The sequence below is a fragment of the Elephantulus edwardii genome, unplaced genomic scaffold (genome assembly GCF_000299155.1).
Source record: "Elephantulus edwardii isolate Elephantulus edwardi_28Jun2011 unplaced genomic scaffold, EleEdw1.0 scaffold00016, whole genome shotgun sequence".
NCBI lineage: Eukaryota > Metazoa > Chordata > Mammalia > Macroscelidea > Macroscelididae > Elephantulus > Elephantulus edwardii.
In genome coordinates, this window is record NW_006399766.1 from 2038236 (window position 1) to 2061750 (window position 23515).

A 23515-nucleotide genomic window follows, 5' to 3' on the forward strand; every position below is an offset into this window, starting at 1 on the left:
CGCTATGAGTCGAAAACGACTCGACGGCACATAACAACAACAACAACAACAATCTAAGGAACAGGTTTGAGGCCTTGGACATTAATGAGTGAATGGATGAGCTGTGGGAGGATATCAAGAAAATCATGTAGGAAGAATGCAAAAGGTCATTACAAAGACAGAAGAGGAAGAAAATACCAAGATGGATGTCAGAAAAAAAACACTAAATACTGCATGGAGCGCTAAGAAGCCAAAGCAGAGGGAAGAAATAATTTTATTATATTAAGGAGTAGAATAGAAGATTCAGGAAGACAAAGTATTACAAGAAGCTGGAGTCAGAAAATCAAAAGGGTCCAACTCACTCAGCATTTCTTAAGCTGAAGGAACTGAAGAACAAATTCAGACCTCGAGTTGCAATACTTAAGGATGCTTTGGGCAGAATAGTAAATGATCCAGGAAGCATTAAAAGCAGATGGAAAGAGTATACAGAGTCATTGTACCAAAAGGAATTGGTGGACACTGAAGAATTTCATGAAACAATGTATAAGCAAGAGCCTGTGGTTATGACGGAATAAATTCAGGCTGCTCTGAAAGAACTGGCAAAAAACAAGGCCTCAGGAATTGATGGCATACTGACTGACATACTTCAACAAACAGATGCTACCCTTGATGTGCTTACCAAGTTGTGCCAGGAAATCTGGAGGATAACCACCTGGCCTACTCACTGGAAAAGACCTATATTTGTTCCCATTCCAAAGAAAGGGACAGAGTGTAGAAATTATCAAACAACTGAGCCGAATGGCAGCATCATGATAGATAGTGAAGAAATTGAGGGAAACTAAAAGACAAATTGCATTGGGAAGTCTGCTGTCAGAGACCTCTCCAAAGTACTGAAGAGCAATGATGTCAGTCTGGAGACTAAGGTGCACCTAATGTACGCCATGTATCATGTAATTACTTGCTATGCTTCACAGAGCTGGACAGTGACTAGGGATGATAGAAGGAGAATTTATACCTTTGAGCTATTGTGCTGGAGAAGAGTTTTGAATAGGCCATAGACTGCTAGGAGAACAAACAAGTTCGTCTTGGAAAGGGTGAAGCCAGGCTGCTCCTTGCAGGCAAGGATTCTGAAGCTTTGTCTGATATACTTAGGACATGTTGCAAGCTGGGATCAGTCCTTGGAGAGGAATATCATGCTTGGGAAGGTGGAGGGACAGTGCAAGAGAGCAAGACCCTTTATGAGATGGATTGATTCAGTCACTGGAGTAATGGGGATAGGTGTTTCTGAGACGATAAGATTGACAAAGAATAGAGCAGAGCTTAGGACTGTCCTATATAAGGTTGCTATGAGTCGCAGGTGACTTGACAGCACATAACATTAACAACAACACCAACATTTAGTAGTCACCAATGTCAAGATGAACAAATAGAACATTTTAACAACTTCTGTGGTGTGAAATTGAGCACAAACAAGATATATTAATTGGTGATGAGAGTACAAAAGTTACAAAAAAGGAGGATCAATATGAAGTTGAAGAAAATGGAAACAAACCCATGAGAGGCAATATATTATCTTGCTTATATCACAACTAAATTTAGAGATCATCTCAAAAATATATTTGATGCACTTAACAGTAATGATCAGAAATCAAACAAGTTGTGTGATAATATAAAAGGGATCAAAAAGGAAAAAGTTATTAAAAAGACAGGAGAGAAAGGAAAAAAGTATAAAATATGTCAGACTCTGTTGGAAGGTAGTTTGGTGCTTCCTCAAAAAGTTAACATAGAAGTTCTGTATGACCCAGCTATTCCACTACTTGGAACATATCCTGAGAAAATGAGAACTGGCACAAATGGAGACTTGTACACCAATGTTCATAGCAGCATTATTCACCATCACAAGAACATGGAAACAGCCCAGATGTCCAACCACAATCAAATGGTTTGAGAAATTATGGTACATCCACAAAATGGAATACTACACAACATGCACGAGCAATGATTTTGTAAATTATTACCTAGCTTGAGAGTGACTGGAGAGCATTAGGCTTAGGGAAATAACTCAGTCACACAAATTTTGCATAAAACCATTATTGTATAATGAGAATGAGGATCCAAGTGGGTGGATGGGTGGAAGCAGAGGGATGAGGATATGTGGGGGGAGGGGAGATTAATCATGGAATTGTATAATTTGATTCATTGGGGAGTGAGAGAAATTGGAAGAATCTGTTCTGGAAAACAATATATTTGAATTTTGTAAATGAACTAATATAAGTAAATAAATATATCAGACCCTGGAACATACTCAAGCACAGAATAATAAAATTGTGGCAAGAATTATCAAATAAAAGAGCTGAGTAGAAGATTTCAAAGGGTGACTCAAGAAGATAAAATAATATAATGAGATATGCAATAACTGGGTGTTAGGGAAAGAAAATAATAGATTTGGCATTCCTCAAACTGAAAGAATCGAGGGCAAAGTATAACCTTCTATGAAATGGGTTTCTGTGGGTAAATTATTGAAAAACACATTAAAGGAGATGGGAAGAATACAAAATCACTGTACTGAAAACAACTGGTCAACATTCATTTCATCTCCGGATGCAGTATATGATTGCAAGTATTGAAAAAAAGAAGTACAAACTACACTGAAGGCATGGTCAAAGGCTCCAAGAACTAACAAACAGCAACTAAAATTCTTCAACAAGTGGGTACATTGCTGAAGGATATCACTTTTCCCCCGCAAGATATCTGGATGACAATTACTTGGGCAATTTACTTGAGTAGATCTAGACCCGTGCACACTTTAAATAAAGGTGATTCAATAGAAAGCATAAATTATCAAACAATATAATTAATATCACACACAAGCACAATTTTGCTGAAAATGTTTTTAAAAGATTTTCAGTAGTTTATCAACAAGGAGTTACCACTTTGCAGACGAAAGCGTAAAGGTTCAAGCCATAGTATTTCATTCAAATACCTTATGTTGTTTTTGTTGTTATGTACTGTCAAGTCGCTTGCTACTCATATACACATGAAAACTGGACAAGGAATAAGGAAACCAAAGAAGAATTTATATCTTTGAGTTATGGTGTTGGTGAAGAATCTTACACATACTATGGATTTCCAGGAGAGTGAACAGGTCTGCTTTGGAAGACATATAGGCATGATGGCTCTTAGAAGAGAGACTGTCTCACATATTCTAAGAATATAAACAGAAGGGACCAGTCTATTGAGATATATACAATGCTTAATAAAATAGAAATCCAGTGAAAAAGAAGAATCTATGCAATTAAAAAAATGGAATAAAGCACTGGCCACAATAATAAGATAAAACATGGCAAAAGATTGTGATATTGGCACAGCATTAGACAATGTTTTACTCTGTTGTACAGAGAGAGAGCTGCTATGAGTCAGAATGAACTTGAAGGCATACACAAACAAGATTCTTTGTGAAAACAGATTTTTCTCCTGTTAGTTGGAACTGCTGATATGTCAGCAGAAGAGCACAAAGGTATAATAGTGTACTCACCTTTCTTTCCAGGCACTTGGTTTCCTTGACGGAAATTTCCCTGGTACTGAGCAACTTATTAACATCATTAGTTTGTTCTTGTACTAAAGGTTCACTCATTTCTATGTCTGCTATTGTTAGTTCAGGAGATGTGAGACGTGATTCTTCTTCTGAGTCTAAGTCTACATCCTCATCTGTATAACTGTCAATAACAATAAACAAAGTAAATAATTTATAAAATGTTTATAAATATAAAATAATTCCTGTAGCTCCTGCTGTTATTATTTCACTCAGATCCAGCTCATAAGCCTGATGCACAAAAATTGTGTCTCTCCAGTGGTTCAAATCTACCAGTGTCTCTGCAAGGTAAAGATGGGCAATCTCCTCATAGGCTAGTTATAGTACTGGAGATCCAATAGAGGGTCAGCTGAGTCAGTTCTGACTTGACAGAAATAAGTTTGAATAGTGACAAGCCTGATGCATTTATCTGCAAATAGCTATTCTCTGCTCAAGGGAGCCACTACCACATTGGAGCTTAGCCATAAGTTAATGACTAACATAGAAGATAAAAGATCACTTTGGCTTAGGCAAGAATAGAGAACCTGGGAACTAATCTTGAGATAAAATTTATTCAAAACATATTTTTCTTCAACTCTCTATAATGCCCTTTTTTGTTTCTCTTATCTTCTACACTTCTCTCCTGAGTGCACTTACATAAAACACATTCACTAGAATCCTGTCTCATGATTTGCATCTGAGAAAACTCACCTAAGACATCCCCAAAGGAAAAAGTAACAAATGAAATAATTGTGGTTAGAGTAGTTTAGTGATTTGTTTATTATATATATTAACAATTCATTTACATTACTGAAAATGTTTTAAAAGGTAGGATTTTTTAAAAAATATCCAGCTCTGTATGCAGAGTCTTAAAAAATGCAGGATGGTGAGACTTTGTTCAGTTTCCTTGGGACCCCTCATTAGGAAAGAGCAATTCTTGAAAATAAAACATGTCAAACAAACAAAAACCCATTCTATTTGGGGAAGTAGAGGTTCAGTTAAAATTATGAAAATCCTCTTTGATACTGATTGACACAAGAGCCTCAATGTGGACCCAAGCACATCAAAGATGATGGAATTGGCAAAAGGCCATGCAAGATCTTGTTAAGTATAAGACTGCAATAGGTCTGAGCCAAAGAAGACAGCTAACCAGAGACATCAATGTGTTTTCTATTGCTTGAAGGAGTGATCGTTACCTTGCTTCTTGTTCTTCCAGGCGCATTTTTCTTAAATCTTTTAAGTACGTTTCATAGTAGTTTTTATGCTCTTTCTTTTTTAATTCTTCTGTTTCACTAAATGCGTAATCAGGATCCAAATAATTGTATCTTGGTGTTTTTGTGAAAATTGTCCTAAAACATGAGCAAGCCATGTTAACACGTATACACATGCATTAATTTAATTAATATTTACTGATTGTCCTCTAGTCAGGCTCTACGCAATGTGTTGCATAGAGGATGGTAAACAGGGAAAGCTCTAGTCCTTGTCTTAATATTGGACACTATCATGAAATTTTTCAGTCTATATCTAAGCTGAGACCCAAGTTTTGTCTTGTCATAAGCAGGGAAAGAGTTCCTAGGGTTTTGAAAACAGTTAAGTATTTAGCTACTAGCCAATCACAGAGGTGCCTTGGAAGAGAAGCCTAGAAATAGCCTTCTAAACTCTATGTGTACTCTGCACATATGTGGTCATCATGAGTTCAAATATGGATTCTGGCAAATAGTAAGAAAGCAGAGAAAAATTCCTTCTTTCTAAGGTCATGCAGATAGAATGCCACTCATCTTAAACCTATCCTAGGAGAATTAGTCAAAGAAGCAACTTGGAGAGTTGTTGATTAGAGATGACACTTCAAAGACTTAGTTATGAGTTTAATTCCTCATAAAATAATTTGCTTTTAGAGCATTATTTAGAAAAAATAAAAATGAACGACAAAGCTTTCTTTATACAATGTTTGTGGGAAAACCATTAGCAACAAGTGCTTCGGGAAAAACAATCCATAAAAATCTACAAACAATTTTATATTTCATATTCACTCAACTGTTATTATCTCCTTCCTTTTTAACCACCATATACTCTTCAACAAGTACAATAAACCAAACCTTTTTCCTTTGATCTTCTTCAATCTTCAGCACATCTGGATAATCATTAAGGTTCTTGGCTGCCATTATTTACTCATACATGTCAATCTATTTAACCTAATATTTCCTCTCTCTAAAATCCCTCCCTTCTTTAACAATGCTTACAAGTGAAATGGTTTTACCTGAGTTAAAATCTTGAGCTCAGTGAGACAATATGAGAGAAACAAATGTTTTGTTATTTTAAGATACCTAATGATATTTAGATTAAATTATCTGCCACTTCTCTGGAAGTCTTGATGACCTTTAGAAACTAGTAACATCTAAATCTTCTTTGAGTGAAATGAAGAGACCAATGAAAGAAGTAGTAAATACCTTAACTGGCAAAAAGCTGGCTAATGTCATACGTAAATCTTTATGAGCTCTTTAAATAATAAATACTAATAAAAATCTCTGCAGGGTGGAGAAGGTTGGTTTTTGAAACGCTAAATGAGGATGACAAAAATTTCTATGTAAATAAAACATTTATCTTCATTGATTTATTCATTAATATTTGCCATGCCACACAATGAGTTTGAGCATGACATGAGATCATGAGGATACTGCAGGATAGAACAAGGTTCATAGGTCGACTCAACAGCAGTTAACAAAAGAAATAACATTTACATGCCTACCAGATACCTGGAACTCTGATGGTTTTGTGACAAGGAGATGCACTGCCATATCAAAGGTATATGGTTCAAATCCACTAGCTGCTCTGAGGGAGAAGGATGCAATTTACTGCCTCTGAAAACACACTGGTGGGTCAGCTATGAGTTGGTTCTGCCTCCATTACAAGAACCACCATCACCATATATCTGATACTGCATAAACTGGACAAAATGTCTTACTTTAATCTGTTCTCAAAAATTGAAAAGATAAAATGCTTCAAAAATAAAAGAGCAACTACAATTACCATCAATTTAATATTCTATAAAATTTCATTAAAGTGATGAATAAAAAAATCAGCAGCCAAGAAAGCAAAATATATGTTGCACTGGGACAAAAATCTGTTGTCCAGGATCTCTTTACAGTGCTAAAGAGCATGGATGTCCGTTTAAAGACTAGGGTGCACCTAATCCACCTCATGGTGTTTTAAATTGCTGTATATGCATATGAAATTTCAGCAATGAATAAGCAAGACAGAAGAATTCATGCCTTTGAACTGTGGTGTTGGCAAAGAGTATTGGATTCTATAGGCTGCTAAAAGAGTATTTCTTGGTTGCTATGGACTGCACAGTTCTGGAAGAAGTGCAGCTGGAGTGCTTCTTACAAGCAAAGGTGGTGAAACTTTGTATCACAAGTTTTGACCATGTGGTCCAGAAAGGTCATTTCCTGGAAAAAAAGACATCATATTTGGAAAGGTGGAGGCCTAAGAAGGAGAGTATAACCCTAAATGAGATGGACTGACACAGTTACTTTTAATGGACTTATGCACACCAGACATTGCAGCTAGTGCAAACAACAACTACAACTGGCAGTTTAAAAAGCATTGGAATAAATGAAACTTTTCGGTATTTTGGTGGAAAATAATTCATTGAAATACTTGAAATGCTCAGCCTTCTTAAAAATAAAAGAATCCTGATATTTTTAAAAATTGACATTTTTTTGAAGAAATTATACTATGTACTTACTATCATTTTAGGGAGAACCACAATATTAATATTAAATTAATATATTATTCTCCATTTATTCCTAGAGCCTTATTTTTTGCCATTTCCTTCAAAGCAGCCTGAACTTCTTCTTTCATAACCACAGGCTCTTGCTCATATGTTGTTTCATGAAATCCAGGAATAGATGTTATACCAATTGACATATTTCAGTTAACAGATGCTAGCCTGGACGTGCTCACCAAGTTGTGCCAAGAAATCTGGAGAACGACCACTTGGCCAACTGACTGGAAGAGATCGATATTTGTTCCTATCCCAAAGAAAGGTGACTCAACAGAATGTGGAAACTACAGAACAATCTCACTGATTTCACATGCAAGCAAGATTTTACTGAAGATTATCCAAAAACGACTGGAACAGTACATCAACAGAGAACTACCAGAAGTCCAGGCTGGGTTTAGAAGGGGTCGTGGTACTAGAGATATTGTAGCTGATGTTAGATGGATCTTGGCTGAAAACAGGGAATACCAGAGGAATGTCTATCTGTGTTTCATTGACTATGCAAAGACATTTGACTGTGTAGATCATAACAAACTATGGCTGACTCTCAGAAGAATTGGAATCCCAGAACACTTGATCATTCTACTGCGAAACTTATACTTGGACCAGGAGGCAGTCGTCAAAATAGAGCAAGGGAACACTGCATGGTTCAAAATTGGGAAGGGCGTACTCCAGGGATGCATCCAATCTCCATACCTTTTCAACCTATATGCAGAACAGATTATCCGGGAGGCTGGGCTCTATGAGGAGAAATGTGGGGGTCAAGATTGGTGGACGATTTATCAACAACCTGCATTATGCGGATGACACAACCCTGCCTGCTGAAACTGAAAAGGACCTGAAGCGCCTGCTGTAGAGTGTCAAGGACTGCAGCCTACGATATGGCTTGAGGCTCAATGTCAAGAAGACAAAGATTCTCACCACTGGACCAATTGGCAGCATCAGTATGGATGCTGAAGAGATTGAGATTGTACAGAACTTTAGTTTGCTGGGCTCCGTAGTCAACAGTCTTGGCACCAGCAGCCAGGAAATTAAAAGGCGCATTGCCATGGGAAAGTCTGCTGTTAGGGACCTCTCCAAAGTACTGAAGAGCAATGGTGTCTCTCTGGAGACTAAGGTGCGTCTGATGCAGGCTATGGTCTTCGCAATCACTTGTTATGCATCAGAGTTGGACAATGATCAAGGAGGATAGAAGGAGAATTGATGTCTTTGAGCTGTGGTGCTGGAGAAGAGTATTGAGAATACCATGGACTGCTAGGAAAACAAACAGATTTGTCCTGGAAAGGGTTAAACCAGGTGGCTCCTTGGAGGCAAGGATTCTGAGGCTCTGTCTAACATACTTTGGACATGTTGTGAGGAGAGACCGGTTCTTGGAGAGGGACATCATGCTTGGGAGAGTGGAGGGACAGTGCAGGAGAGGAAGGCCCTCTATGAGGTGGATTGATTCAGTGACTGGGATAATTGGGATGGGAGTGTCAGAGACAGTGCGATTGGCACAGGACAGAGTGGAGTTTAGGGCTGTTGTACATAGGGTCACTATGAGTCACAAGCAACTCGACGGCACATAACAACAACAACATTATTCTCCATACAGATATATTATGTGTAAGAAAGACTTGAAAAAGATAATTTTTAAAAAATGTTGTCTGTAATTATTTCTCTAGGGTAGTATGTAGGAGTGTGACATCAAGACTGGAGGAAGACTCATTAACAATCTACGATATGCAGATGACACAGCCTTGCTTGATAAAACTGAAAAAGACCTGAAGCACTTGCTGCAAAAGGTAAAGGACGGTAGTCTTCAATATGGATTGAATATCAACATCAGAAGACAAAGATTCTCACCACTGGGCCAACAGGCAGCACCATATTAGATAGAGAAGAGATTGAGGTTGTTAACAATTACGGCTTGCTTGGATCCACAATCAACACTTAACACTAGCAGTCAGAAAATCAAAAGATGAATTACATTGGAAAAATCTGCTCTCATGGACATCTCCAGAGCCACAGTGTCAGTAGAGATACAAAGGTGCACCTGATCCAGGCCATGGTCTTCTCAAGTATTTGTTATGCTTCAGAGAGTTGGACAATGACTAAAGAGGACAGAAGAAGAATAGATGCCTTCAAGTTGTAGTGCTGAAGAAAAGTCTTGAACATACCATGGACTGCCAAGAAAACAAATAGGTCTGTCATGGAGAGTGAAACCAAGTATCTCCTTGGAGGCTAGGATTTTGAAATTTCACCTCACTTACTTTGGGCACATGGCCAGGAGAGATCAGTCCTTGGAGGACATCAATCTCAGAAGGGTGGAGGGACAGTGTCGGAGAAGAAGACTCCAGATGCGATGGATTGATACAGTAACTGGGACAAGGGGGATTGGTGTGTCAGAATTAGTGAGACTGGCTCAGGACAGGGAAGGGTTCAGAGCTGCTATACATAGGGTCACTATGCATCGCAAGCAATTCAACAGTAGATAACAATGATAACATACTATGACAGGTTTGGAAGCAGGAGTGGCATCCACTTCCTAAATAACATGCCTTCAGAAGCTCTATGAACTTTGATAAACATCGATAGTTATAGAGGGGCTTCAGGCCTTTTATTCATAGTGTCGCTATGAGTAGTGCTCAACTCGAAGGCAATCAACAACAACAACCAAACAAGTAGGCAGGAAAAAGCATACAATCAGGCAAGGGAAAAAACCACCTCAATTTCTCATGTGTAAGAACCATTCCCGACAACAGGATTCAAATAAAAGTATCAGGATGCCTGAATTACTTTTACCTAACTGCTGATGTTCCAAAATCCTCAAACTCACTGCTGTCAAGTTAGAGCCTACTTTGTCCATGCTTTGTCTCCTTGAGTTTCTTACGTCAATTTCCCTAAGAGAATTCCTTTATCATTCACAAGCAGTTAGAATTTGAAAAGGCACTAGCCTCCTTTAGAATAACTCTCATTGCCACATAGTCAGAACTCACTTATCATCGGTTTCATCTAACAGTGAGAACGCCCCAACAAACTAGGCTGCCAAACTCATAGCTGTTCCTCCAAGGAGCTTTTTGAGACTAAATTCCTATTTTTTTCCCCACAGATCCACCTGTTTGACCATAACTACCAGAGATGTCGCCTTTGGATTAGCAGTGGAACTCTCTACAGACTATGCCACCAGAGCTGATGATACAATAATTTTTTGAGACTTGGGTAAATTTAAGAAGTTTAACACTACTCTCTTAGAAGAAATGTAGTGTGTCCCTTTTAAGAAACATAGTCTGTTCTTGGTGGTGTATTCTGTTGATAGTTGCACTTCTAACTCAAAGTGGTGCCTCTCTGGCTCGTTGAGTCTACGAGCCAGCAATCCCAAACAGGAGAAAGACGGATATTTATGGTTCTTTTTAAGAGTAATGGAGTTCTGGGGGCCTAGTGGTAAGTAGATGAGCTGCCAGCAGTAAGCCAATTGATTTGAATACACCAGCTTCTCCTCCTGAGAAGCACAGGCAATTTCCAGCCCTGTGATTCATAGAACCTAAGAACCTGCTGGAGGGTCAGCTATGAGTGGGTTCCTACTTGACAGCGCAGAAAGAAAACATTATGGGAAAGGCTACTTAATTTAATTATCTATGAAGAATGCAGAAGCTCATTACAAAGACAGAAAAGGCAGAAAAGATCAATATGGATGTCAGAAGAGACTCAATATTGGACTAGAGTGCTGAGGCCAAAGCAAAGGGAAGAAATCAGAAAATTAAGGAGCTGAACAGAAGATTTCAAAGGGCAGCTCAGGAAGACAAAACTAAGTATTATAATGAAATGTGCAAAGAGCTGGAGTTGGAAATCAAAAGGGACAAACTTGCTTGTCTGAAAAGAATTTCAGAAACTGCTATTGAAAAGGATCTTTGTAATGAGTGAACAATAATGATAATAACTGTCTATTTAAAAATGTTATATTGTTTTGCTTACAAAGTTTGTATACATTGTGCTTCACACTAACTTTCATTAACATTGTGTTTCATATAATCATTCCCATGGTGGGTATAGTTCAATGGTGATTTTTATAATTGTCTTTTAACAATATTAAGTGTGTGTGTGTGTGTGTGTGTGTGTGTGTGTGTGTGTATGTGTATATGTTTAAGAAAGATCAATCCACAGTAAATTCATACTTGAAGAACATTAGACTGAAGACTTACAGTATTTCCAAAAGTGGTATTTATACCACTTTTCTCACTTGTCTATAGCAAGTTTTTACCAGCATATGGTGAAGCATTCATTTCCTGGCTAGTACTCAATATAGAAGAGATGAGGTTAGTTAAAGTAAATACAAGATCTCCAACAACTCTTTGATCTTTATCCATTTAAAAATTGCAGATAAGAAAACATCAGTAGTATTATTACCATAATCAGTTTGCGAAAGCAAATTTTATAACAGGCAAGAAAGCAATAGGAATTTAAAAAAATATTCTAAAATATTATCTAATAGGTTGAATATAATATTTACATATTTTATAAAGAAGGAATGTCTCAGTCTAGGAAAATAATTGAAAGATATCTCCTGAACAGAATGGGGCCCTATATCCTTAGCCCAGATGGAAAATTTTGAAGAAGATTTCCTTAACAAGTAGACATCCTTTGCTTAACCCTACAATCTACAACTGAGATCAACTCCCTTTTCAGCAGTATAATATGTAAGTAATACCTTATGATCTTTATCAAAGACACCTTTTGCAGTGAATATGAAGGAAAACTGTTTTAAACTTTACTTGATTTTAACCTATTAAATGTTTCATCAAACCCTTTAATCAAATTATTGCTGAGCTTGTCCTGAATCATGGATTTCCCTGTTTTGTTTTCCTCTTTATGTTGTGGTGGTTGTGTGCTGTCAAGTCAGAGTGAACCCATAGCTGACCCTCTGGCAGGTTTTCAGGGGCAGTCCATCATGGGAGGAGTTTGCCCATAGAAACACATTCCTTCCGGATTGCAGTGCAGCTTCTTGCCACTATGTCCTAAAGAAAACTACTGTTTACTTTGTGTGTTTACTTTGGAAACTATTCAGATCAAGAGGGCCAACTCATGCTAGAAAGCTAAATTGTATTTAGCTAATCCAAACAGCCGAAGTGTTCCTCCTAACAACTTTGAATTTTGTTAATAATTCCTGGTTTTAGTTGTCTGAAAGAACTTCCAAGTACCATGCCAAGGATGTCTGTGTGACTTCTAAACAGCAGCTATCTTGAAAAAGAAAAATCTATGGCACAGTTCCATGATGACTAAACTTAATCAGATAGCTGCCATGTTGGAGGCCAGCTCCGTGTGCCTCCTGGTTTGCATAATCTCCCCTTTTCTAAAATAATCCTACCTTTGCCTCCTAAAAGGGGCTAAATAAACATGAGCTTTCCCCCACATGCCCTTAACTACAGATGCTCCCTCAAGCTAATGCTCCTGTATCCTATATACTGTTATGTAAGAAATCTTTTTCCTTTCCAACTCTTGTCTCGAAAATTGTTTTTTTCTGGTGTCAGATGGCAGAACCATAGGTGCCACCCAGTTGAGTAAAACCCACAAAAACCCTATGAGCAACAGATCTGAACCCTGTTCTATCTTGTACCATCCTCATAATTGCTGACATAATTCAATTGTTGTGGTGCTGTATCATTGAGTCGGAGGTGACCCATAGTTGACCTTCCATCAGGTTTTCAGAGTCAGTAAATCACACAGGAGACTACCCATCCTTCTCCCAAAGAGCAGCTGGTGACCTCGAACTCTATGTCTTCATGATTGCAGCAGTTTCTTACCACTGCTAGTTATTATATCATTCAAAATTTTGGATCTTAGTTATTGTCTTAGAGCAAAAGCGTAGACTGTATATAGTGGGAAAAAATGCTACATACTGAGCTTTAACATAAGTTTCTACCAAGTCTTGACATAAATTTAGATGTCATTTTAGGAAAAATTCCTCCATGCTTTGTCTCTTTGACTTTCTTACATCAAAGTACTCAAGAGCAAATGATGTTAAAGACTGAAGCGCACCTGATGCAGGCCATAGTCTTTTCAACTACTTGCATCTGAGAGCTGGTCAATGAATAAGTATGCCAGAAAACGAATTGAGGTCTTTCAGTTGTGATGCTGGATAACAACACCAAATATCTTATGGACTGCTAAAATAACAAACAGATATATCTTGGATAAGGTACAGCCAAAGTGCCCCTTTAGAGGCAAGGATGACGAGGCTTTGTCTAACATACTTCGGACATGTTGCTAGGAGGGATTATTTCTTGAAAAGGGACATCATGCTTGGGAAAGCGGAGGGTCAGCAAAAGAAAGAAAGAACCTCAATGAGATGAAGTGACACAGTATCTGCAGCAGTGGGCTCAAGTATGGCACAAGATAGGTCAAGGTTTAGATCTGTTGATCATAAGGTCACTATGAGTCCTACTTGACTTGACAGTACCTAACCAGCAACAACAACATTAAAGTAGACAGTGATATTAGGTCCATTGTCAAGTCTCTGAAAAGCCAAGGCACAGAGGTAAAAAAACATGCATGTAGGCAATCACATGTTTTGTTTGACCACTTTTTTTTTTGGTGTGGACTCCTGCTCAAGTCGGTATTTACTCATGAGTCAAAGACTGTCGGAGTAAAAGATAGCAATAATTCACAACTTATATATTAAAAAGAGCAGCAAGCATTTAGTATACACTTTTATACCAGATAGCATGTAAGATACTTCTATATGGATAATATAATTTCATTCTCACATCAACCTTATTGTTACTCATATTCTACAGTTGAAAATGTGGTGAGTTAGCATGTCCTAATGGTTATTTTTAAAAATTCAAGCTTGTAGACTCTCATTTTCCGTTTTCTTCCTTCTTAACTGTTTTCATTTGTACACAATGTGCATTCAAAAACTACCTTTTACAACTACTGCAGCATGTTTCCTCTACAACACTAGTGCTATTTTTTGTTACCTGAAACATTTGTCTCGTTCTCCAGACTTGATACTTGCAGCACGATCATTGGGAAAAGCTATCAATTCATCACTCACTGCTTTTTTATTTGCTTTGTGAATATGAATATCTGTTGCAGCTGACTGAAGCATTGCAACACGTGTAGAGGCTTTGTCTTTTGCAAAATCTTCAATTACAAATTGTCCTGTTGGATTAGTTATCAATGGCGATATGCCTTATATAAAAGAGAATATTAAGTTTATTAAGCTTTTTGAATTTCAGTTTCTAATCAATATTAATTAATAATTAATATATTGGACCATTATTCCTAACTTAAATGCTTAGCTCCAAAACAAATACATACATTGATAAAATTCAAAGAATTCATTTACTAAATTGCTCTACAAAAAACAGAAGGGCACTCTGGCAGCCATGTGGTAAGGAATGTCTCAGACAAGCTGTTAAAATCTACTAGCTGCTCTACCAAAGAAGGATGAACAATCTCCTCCCGTGCAATTTACATCCTCTGAAAACCTACTAAAGGGTCAGTTCTAAGTTGGTTCCAGTTCAAGAGTCTATAACTACAACAACAACATAAAATAGAAGTTTGGTAGCTTAGCTACATAGTACATGCATATATAAATCACATGGCAACTTGATATATTAGGTTAGCCATGTGAAAATGAAATTTTTCTAAGTTAAAAAGAGACTCATTTCACATTGTTCAATGTATAAAAGCCAATTGAAGAAAAGATTTAAAAATATAAGTAAGAAAAAGAAATAACTGAATTTCTGTTTACAGAGAAGAAAAAATGGCAATGGATATTAGTGATGAGTGCAAAATATGACCAATGTAATTCATAACACTGCTTTTTAACTGTGAAAAAAATGTTGAATAACAAATGTTGTGGTATGTATATGTTCATAACAATCTTTTAAAAGTAGTGTATCTGGTGGCCTAGTGGTAAAGAATTGTGTTGCCAATGCAAAGGTGGTGGTGTTGTTGTGTGCCATTGAGTCAGATCCATATCTGACCTCCAGTAGGTTTTCAGAGGGAGTAAATCATACAAGAGGAGACTGACCATCCTTCTCCTGTGGAACAGCTGGTGGATTTCAAACCCAGTACCTTTGGGATTGCAGCGCAGCTTTTCGCCACTAGGCCACACAGTTCAAATTCATTAGCTGCAAAGACAAAGACAAAGATGGACAATTGCCTCCCAGGAACCTGTCGGGAAGGTCAGCTATGGGTCGGTTCCAACTCAACAGTACACAACAACAATACTGGGAGGGGGAACATTGTACTATAGATGTTGTTGTGTGTCATTGAACTGGTACTGACCCATACCTGACGCTCCAGTAGGTTTTCAAAGGAGGTAAATTTCATGATAGGCAATTGCTTGCCTTTCTCCCACCAAGCAGGTTTTTACTAGACCACCAGAGCTCCCCTAGTGGAAGAACATTCTTTAAAAAAAAAAACCAAAAAAACAAAAAATAAAACATCAGGCATATCTTTATTGATAGAAGTATACAGGACCTGTACAAGACTTAAAAGTTTTTTTTAGGTCAATGGACACTTTTTAAAATTTTTACTATTATTATTAATTTTAATGAAAATTTACAGAGGCTTTGGATTCCCATTCATTCATTGTTGCACTTTTCTCTGAAAAACAAGGAACTCTTGAAATATTATTCAAAATTGGTGATCCTGGACTATAAGAATATTCTTATATAATTAATAATAATGCTTATTTGTAATCTGTGTTATGAAAATGACACAACCCTGATCGCTGAAAACTGAGGAGGACCTGAAGCGCTTGCTGCAGAGGGTCAAGAACTGCAGCCTCCAAATATGAATTGAGGTTCAATGTCAAGAAGACAAAGATTCTCACCACTGGGCCAATTGGCAGCATTGGAATGGAGGTGAAGAGATTGAGATTGTTCGCAGCTTTAGTTTGCTTGGCTCCACAGTCAACACTCTTGGCACTAGGAGCCAGGAAATGAAAAGACATATTCCAATGGGAAAGTCTGCTGTTAGAGACCTCTCCAAAGTACTGAAGAGCAATGGTGTCTCTCTGGAGACTAAGGTGTGCCTGATGCAGGCCATGGTCTTTGCAATCACTTGTTATGCATCAGAGAGTTGGACAATGACTAGGGAGGATAGAAGGAGAACTGATGCCTTTGAGCTGTGGTGCTGGAGAAGAGTATTGAATGTACCATGGACCACTAAGAAAACAAACAAGTTCATCCTAGAGAGGGTTAAACCAGGTTGCTCCTTGAAGGCAAGGATTCTGAGGCTTCATCATACTTTGGGCATGTTGCAAGGAGGGACCAGTCCTTGGAGAGGGACATCATGCTTGGGAGGGTGGAGTCACAGCGCAGAAGAGGAAGACCCTGTATGAGGTGTATTGATTTAGTGACTGGGGTAATCGGGGTGGGTATGTCAGAGACAGTGCAATTGGCACAGGACAGAGCAGAGTTTAGGGCTGTTGTACATAGGGTTGCTATGAGTCACAAGTGACTCAACGGCGCATAACAACAACAACAATACTTATTTAGGGAGCTCTGCTTCTGACCCCGTAGAGAGTCAGCTATGAGTCTATTCTGACTTGGTGCAGTCCTGAAGGCATGTAGTTTGAGGCCACCAGCTGCTCAGGTAGGAAAAGGAAAGATGATTGCAATTAACTGCCTCTGAAAACTCGCCAGAGAGTCAACTATGGGTCAGGTCCAACTCTACAGTACAGAACAACACAGCATTACTATAGATGCAAACAAAAAATAGAAAGAATAAGACAAAAGAGAATTATCATATTTCATTATTTTTATGGTTGAATAGATCAGTGTGAAGGCATCCTGGCAGAACAATAGTTCAGCTGCTACCCTATAATACTCTTTGATCTGGCCAAGTGCCCCTGTTAAGATTATAGCTTAGAAACCTCTGTCATAAGACATTGCTATTATTAGGATTAAAAGGAGATACTTAGAATGCTAACATCAGTTTTTTCTGAAACTTGTTACAAATAGATATTGCTGGGATCCACCGCAGACCTACTTAATTACCAAAGTAATGTGAGTCAACAATCTGTAATTTTAAAAGTTTTCCAGATGATTTTAATGCATGTCAAAAGATGAGAGCACTGGGTAAGACTACATCTCATATATTAATATGTATTGTTATTAATTATATTAATTAACATAATAAAAATTCCTATCTTAGCAGTGCTAGTGAGTATTCATGATAGCATACCAGGATTGAGTTTCATCACAACTTTCTTGGCAACACCTTTGCAGGTGCCATAGAAATCTAAATATATATAATGAAATGGTTTCATTTTCAATGATTGACAATGTTCATCTACTACCAATCCATGAACCTCTACTACTTGCTTCACTTTAAAGGATCCAATTTGATGCGGAGTAAACGAAAACATTACATCCTAAAAGAAGAAGAAGCAAAAATGAATCAAAGCAATATATTGTTAGTGGCAAAAATGCAAATTCAAATTGTTCTACTACACCAAGGAAAGGTACAATTTCATGGAGTTATTTAGAAATGACACTGACTAACTTAACATACTATGGATTGGAAAATTGTATAAACTTTTAAAAATAATAGCAAATAATAGCAATGATACTTTGAAAAAGGAAAGGTGAAGAACTCCAATAATCCATTTCTCCATAAAAAGAAAGATAATATTGTCTAAATCTGTCAAAACGAACTTTTTCCAGGAATATGTACATTAACTAAAAGTTTGCAAAAAATCTGAGGTAATTTGGTCAAGAAAATCTGGCTGTATACCTATAAGAACAGCAATCTGTGTAGTGTTTTAATTTTTCTTAATCCCATTTCAAAGAATCCTAGTAGTGTATCATTTAAATGCTTGACTGCTAATTTAAAGTTTGGCAGTTCAAACCCACCCCACCAACTTCGAGAGTTATGTAAAAATAAAAACCCTATCGGGCAATTCTGTCATGAGGGTCCACTGTGACTCAGAATCAACTGGATTGTACCGAACAGCAATTCTATGTGTCTCTCCACAGTGCCGCAGTAGCTTTGAAAAACAATAGTCTTCTAATTATGGTAGCTGTGAAAACCGTTAGTCTAGTGGACAATGGGCAGTCAAGTTGCCTACAATTCACAATGACCTGTACACAATAACTCTGAAGCCTGTCCTATCCTGAGTCAATCCCACTGTTTCCAAAACATCTGCTCCCATTACCCCAGTAACTGTCAAACCATCTTATCCAGGATCTTGCTCTCATGTGGTGTACCTCCACCCTTTCCAAGCATAATGTCCTTCTCCAAGGACTTGTCCCTCCTGACAACAGCCCAAAGTATGTGAGGCTTTGCTTCCAAGGAGCAGCTTGATTTCACTCTCTCTAGGAGAGACTCTTAGCTGATCCTCCAGCAGATTTTCAGAGGCAGTAAATGGCACAGGAGGAGACATCCATCCTTCTACCACCGAGCAGCTGGTGGATTCGAACTGAGTACCTTTGAGATTACAGTGCAGCTTCTTACCACTAGACCACCAGAGCTCCCTTCAGAAATGCTCAGGAGGTTCTATTGCCTACTTTCTAGTGCCATTAACCACAATGCCAATGAATTAATTTCAATTCATGTCAACACCATGTGTTAGAGAATAGAACTGCTCCATAGGGTTTTCTTGGCTGTAATATTTACGGAAGCAAATGCTTCAACCTTTTTTCCTGGTGCCACAGGATAGATTTGAACTACTAACATTTAGGTTAGTAACAAACATTTGCAACGTCACAGGAACTCAGACTTTAAACTAATTGAGTATAAAAAGCAATAAACTCCTTTACTCAGGACAGAATATGTGAGCTATAACTCATGTGCCAGAGTTCTTTTACAAGATCCAGGTATAGTTTACTGTGGGATTCCCCTCACCACCTACAAAAATGTACCAATTTGCTTCCATGAAGATACAAAACTTTGGAAATAAAATATAGAAATTCTGCTCTGTCCTATAGGGTAGCTAGGAGTTTGAAACCAATTCTGTTGTAGTGGCTTGGTTTTGGTTTTGTTGAGTTTCTTTTATTCTTTTTTTTCTGAATATACACTTTTGTTATTTTCTTTATATTACTTAATTTTACTCCCTTGCCAAAATCCATCAAGAGCATTTCCATATTAAACAACTTACACATGAATTCTCATCTCGGGTTGTGAATTTGGAAGTCTCAATCTAAAACAACCCTCACTGAACTTCTTCAATCTATCTAAGACATTTCTGTCTATTGGGTTTTTTTTATTCTCTGCTGAGGCTCTTAGGATGAGAAATTACTATGGTGTAAGAGAAAAGTCCAATATCAACAATTCTCTAACTAACAATATTTAATACCACATGTTTCTTAAACAGCAACTTTCATCTCTATAATTTTTATTAGTATGAGCATTTCACTCTTAATATGTACTGCCACCACTTTATTCTAGGCCACTTAAAATTTTTATTTCTTTCCTCTCCACCCTCCCCCCACCACATCTTCCTGTTGTAAGTATTTTCTCAACCAACCAATCCTATAACAATTGCCCAAAACACCAGTCATCAGTGAGCTTTTTATTCCAAATTCCAAAATCCTCCACAATCTAAAACTGGTCCTATAACCTCCTGAATTTATCTCTAATTCCATCCATGCAGGTTCAGTTGTTGTTGTTGTTGTTGTTGTTGTTGTTGTTGTTAGGAGCCATCGAGTACAGCTGGCACATACTGACATTATGGACAAAAGATCTGAACCCTATTTTATCCTGTTCCGTCCTCTCACTTTCTCACACACCAGATCCCATTGTAGCAGTCAAAATGTCAATCCGCCTGGTTGAGAGTCTTCCTCTTCCTTGCAGACCTTCTACCCTACCCAGCATCATGTCCTTCTCCACAGAATAGGCCCTCCTAGCAACATGCCCAAAATATGTGAGGCAAAGCTTCATCCTTGCCTCCAAAGAGCACTCGGGCTGCATCCTCTCCAAGACATAACTGTTCTTTCTCTTGGACTTCCATGAGATGTTCTCCAACACCACAGCTCAAAGGTGTCAATTCTTTTCTGTCATCCTTATTCTTTGTCCAACTCTCTGATGCATAGCAAATAATCAGAAAGCCCATGGCCCAAATGAGATGCACCTTAGTCCTCAAACTGACATAATTGCTCCTCAATAATTTAGAGAGTTCCCTAACTGCAATTTTTCCCAGTGCAACCTTATTTTCCTGACTGCTCATACCAAAGGTTTCAGTTGTGGATCCAAGCAACATGAAGCTGTTGACAGTTTCAATTTCCTCTCCATCCATCATGACACTGCCTATTGGTCCAATGGTGAGAATCTTTGTTTTCTTGATATTGAGATGCAATCTATACTTAAGGCTGCATTCCTTGATCTTCTACAGCAAGTGCTTCAAGTCCTCCTCACTTTCAGCAAGCAAGGTTTTTTCATCTACAGAATACAGGTTATTGATGAGTGTTCCTCTAACCTTGATGCCACACTCCTCTTCATTGAGTCAAGCTTCTCGGATGATTTGCTCAGTATACAGATTAAATCAGTATGGAGAGAGAATACAACACTGATACAACAACTCAATTTTAAACTACACAGTGTTATCCTGCTGTTTGCACAACAACCTCCTGGTCCAGGTATAGGTCCTGCATGAGCACAATCAAGTTCTCTGGGACTCTCATTCATCTCAATGTCAGCCACAACTTGTTACAGTCCACACAGACAAATGCCTTTACATAGTCAATAAAGCATAAATGCACAATCTTCTGGTATTATTTACTTTCAGCCAGGAACCATCTGAAATCAGAAATAATATCCCTGGTGCCCTGGCATCTTCTAAATGCTGCTTGAACTTCTGGCAGTTTCCAATCTATGTACTATTCTAGCCATTTTTTAATGATCTTCAGCAGTTATTTGCTTGCATGTGATAGTAATGATATTGTTCAACTGTTTCCACATTCAGTTGGATCACCTTTCTTGGGATGGGAACGAATATGGGCCTCTTCCAATCTGTTAGTCAGACAACTATCCTCCAAATTTCCTAGCATAGACTGGTGAGAGCATCAGTAGATTTGATAATTTCACCATGGTGATAATTCACCATGCTATTGGATCATTTGTGGGGTGGGGAATAGGAATAAATAGGGATCTCTTCCAGTCAGTTGGCCATGTAGATGTCTTCCAAATTTCTTAACACAGACTAGTGATTCTGTCCAAGGCCATATTTGTTTACTGAAACAGGTCAAGTGGAAATCCATCTATTCCTGGGGCCTTATTTTTTTTGGGGGGGGCTTATTTTTTGACAATGCCTTCAGTGCAACTTGAACACCTTCTTTTATTACTATTGGTTCTTATCGTATGCTATTTTCTGAAGTGATTCTGTGTCAACCCGTTATTCTGGTACAGTAACTCTGTATTCCTTGTCTTCTCTAGATAATTCCTGGATCATCCAAGATTTTTCCTATAGCAACCTTTAATATTGCTTGAATTTATTCTTCCATTCTCTCATCTTAAGAAATATCATGTAAGTTCTTCCCTTTTGATTTTCTGACTGTCTCTTCAACACATTTTCTTTAAATAGTTTGCTCTACCTTCTCAAGCTGTCCTTTAGAATCTTCTGATCAGCTCTTTTGTTTCTTTTTTTCCTTGAAATTCTAGTGCTATTTCCTCTTCTACGATATACATTTTGATCTTTTCTTTCTCTCTTGTCTCTGTAATGACTTTTTTGTTTCTTTATGGATTATATCCTCAATGTCTTCTCACAACTTATCTAGTCTTTGATCATTAGTGGCCAATTTCTTGACTGCCAAGAGGAGAAAAAGGTTTGTTTTGGAGAAAGTGTAACCAGGGTGGTCCTCGGAAGCAAGTTTGGTGAAACTTAATCTCATACTTTGGGCACATTGGTAGGAAAAGCTAGTCCCTGGAGAAGGACACCATGCTTGTAAAGGTGGAGGATCAGCATAAGAGAGGAAGATCCTTGACAAGATGGATTGACATACTTATTGTAGCAATGGGCTCATGTGTGTTGGAAATGGTGAGTGTAATTCCTTGCTGCTAAGCCGCCAAAGCTCCCTAAACATTTATTGGTCCCTGTGTATTCCATAGTCTCTCTCCTGCCAAAGTTTATGTTATTGACTCTGTCTTTAAAAGTACTCCTCAATGTTTTATCTCCTGTACTTTATTAAAAAGGCTTGGTATACTACTGTGTTAAGAGTTGAGTTGTTTCTGCAAAGTGTCAGCAGTTCCAATCCACTGGGAAAAGACGAGGCAGTTAGCTCCGGTTAAGACATATAGCCTCAGAAATTCAACAAAGGGCCATTGTAAGAGTCAACAGAATACTGTGTTGTTGTTATTGTTGTCTGTACCTTACTAATTACTCTATCAAAATTATTTTACCCAATATAAAATAATGTTTTAGGTAGATCAGTGGGTATGAAGAAAGAAAATAAGAACATTAAAATTACAGTAGCATTTAGGGTAACAGAATTTAGAGTTGTAAGCAACAAAATCCACTCTAGTTTTGTTTTTTTTTAAATTGAAAGTGAATTTATTGGAAGGATGGTACGCAATTCACAAAATTGATGGATACTGTAGAATAAGGGCAGAGTAGGGCCTCCACAAAAAAAGAATGATAACACAATTATAAAATGGGCAAAAGACATGTAAAGAATTTTCACTGAGGAAGATATTTAGATGGCCAACAGACACATTCAGAGCCACTGGCAACAAGAGAGATGTAAATCAAAACCACAATGAGTTACCATCTCACTACCATAGCAGTGGCAAAGTTTAACAGGACAACAAGTAGTAAATGTTGGAGAAGATGTGGCGAGATAAGAACTCTTAAACATTGTCAGTAGGATTGTAAAATAGTACGACCACTCTGCACAGTTTGGCATTTTCTCAGAAAGCTGAACATAGAAATTCCATGTAACTCAACTATTACACTTCTTGGAATATACCCTGAGACAAGAAGAACTGAGACACAAATGGAAATTTATATACCAACGTTCATAGCAGCATTAGTCATCATTGCAAAAACATAGAAACAGCTCAAATGTCCAGTCACAATCTAATGAATTGAGAAATTATGGTGCATTCACACAATGGAATACTATGCATCATGATGAAACAATGATTTTGTAAATTACTATCTAACTTGGGAGGGACCGGAGAAAATTTTGCTAAGTGACCTAACTCAGTCCCATAAAGACACTGTATAAGACCATTATTGTAGAATGTGTATGAGG

At 37.8% G+C, this 23515-nt stretch overlaps 1 protein-coding gene across 1 annotated transcript in view; it reads right to left on the bottom strand.

Annotated features, from left to right (window-relative positions):
* The window catches only part of LOC102867769 (chromosome unknown open reading frame, human CXorf22), a 187476-nt gene that overhangs the window by 102178 nt on the left and 61783 nt on the right, over positions 1-23515 (bottom strand). Inside the window, exons 12-16 of the mRNA XM_006881848.1 lie at positions 17511-17700; positions 14288-14501; positions 4747-4899; positions 4083-4102; positions 3515-3687 (exon numbers count right to left, since the gene is read on the bottom strand). Of these exons, the coding sequence (XP_006881910.1) occupies positions 3515-3687; positions 4083-4102; positions 4747-4899; positions 14288-14501; positions 17511-17700 (750 nt within the window). The remainder of the gene's footprint in view (positions 1-3514; positions 3688-4082; positions 4103-4746; positions 4900-14287; positions 14502-17510; positions 17701-23515) is intronic.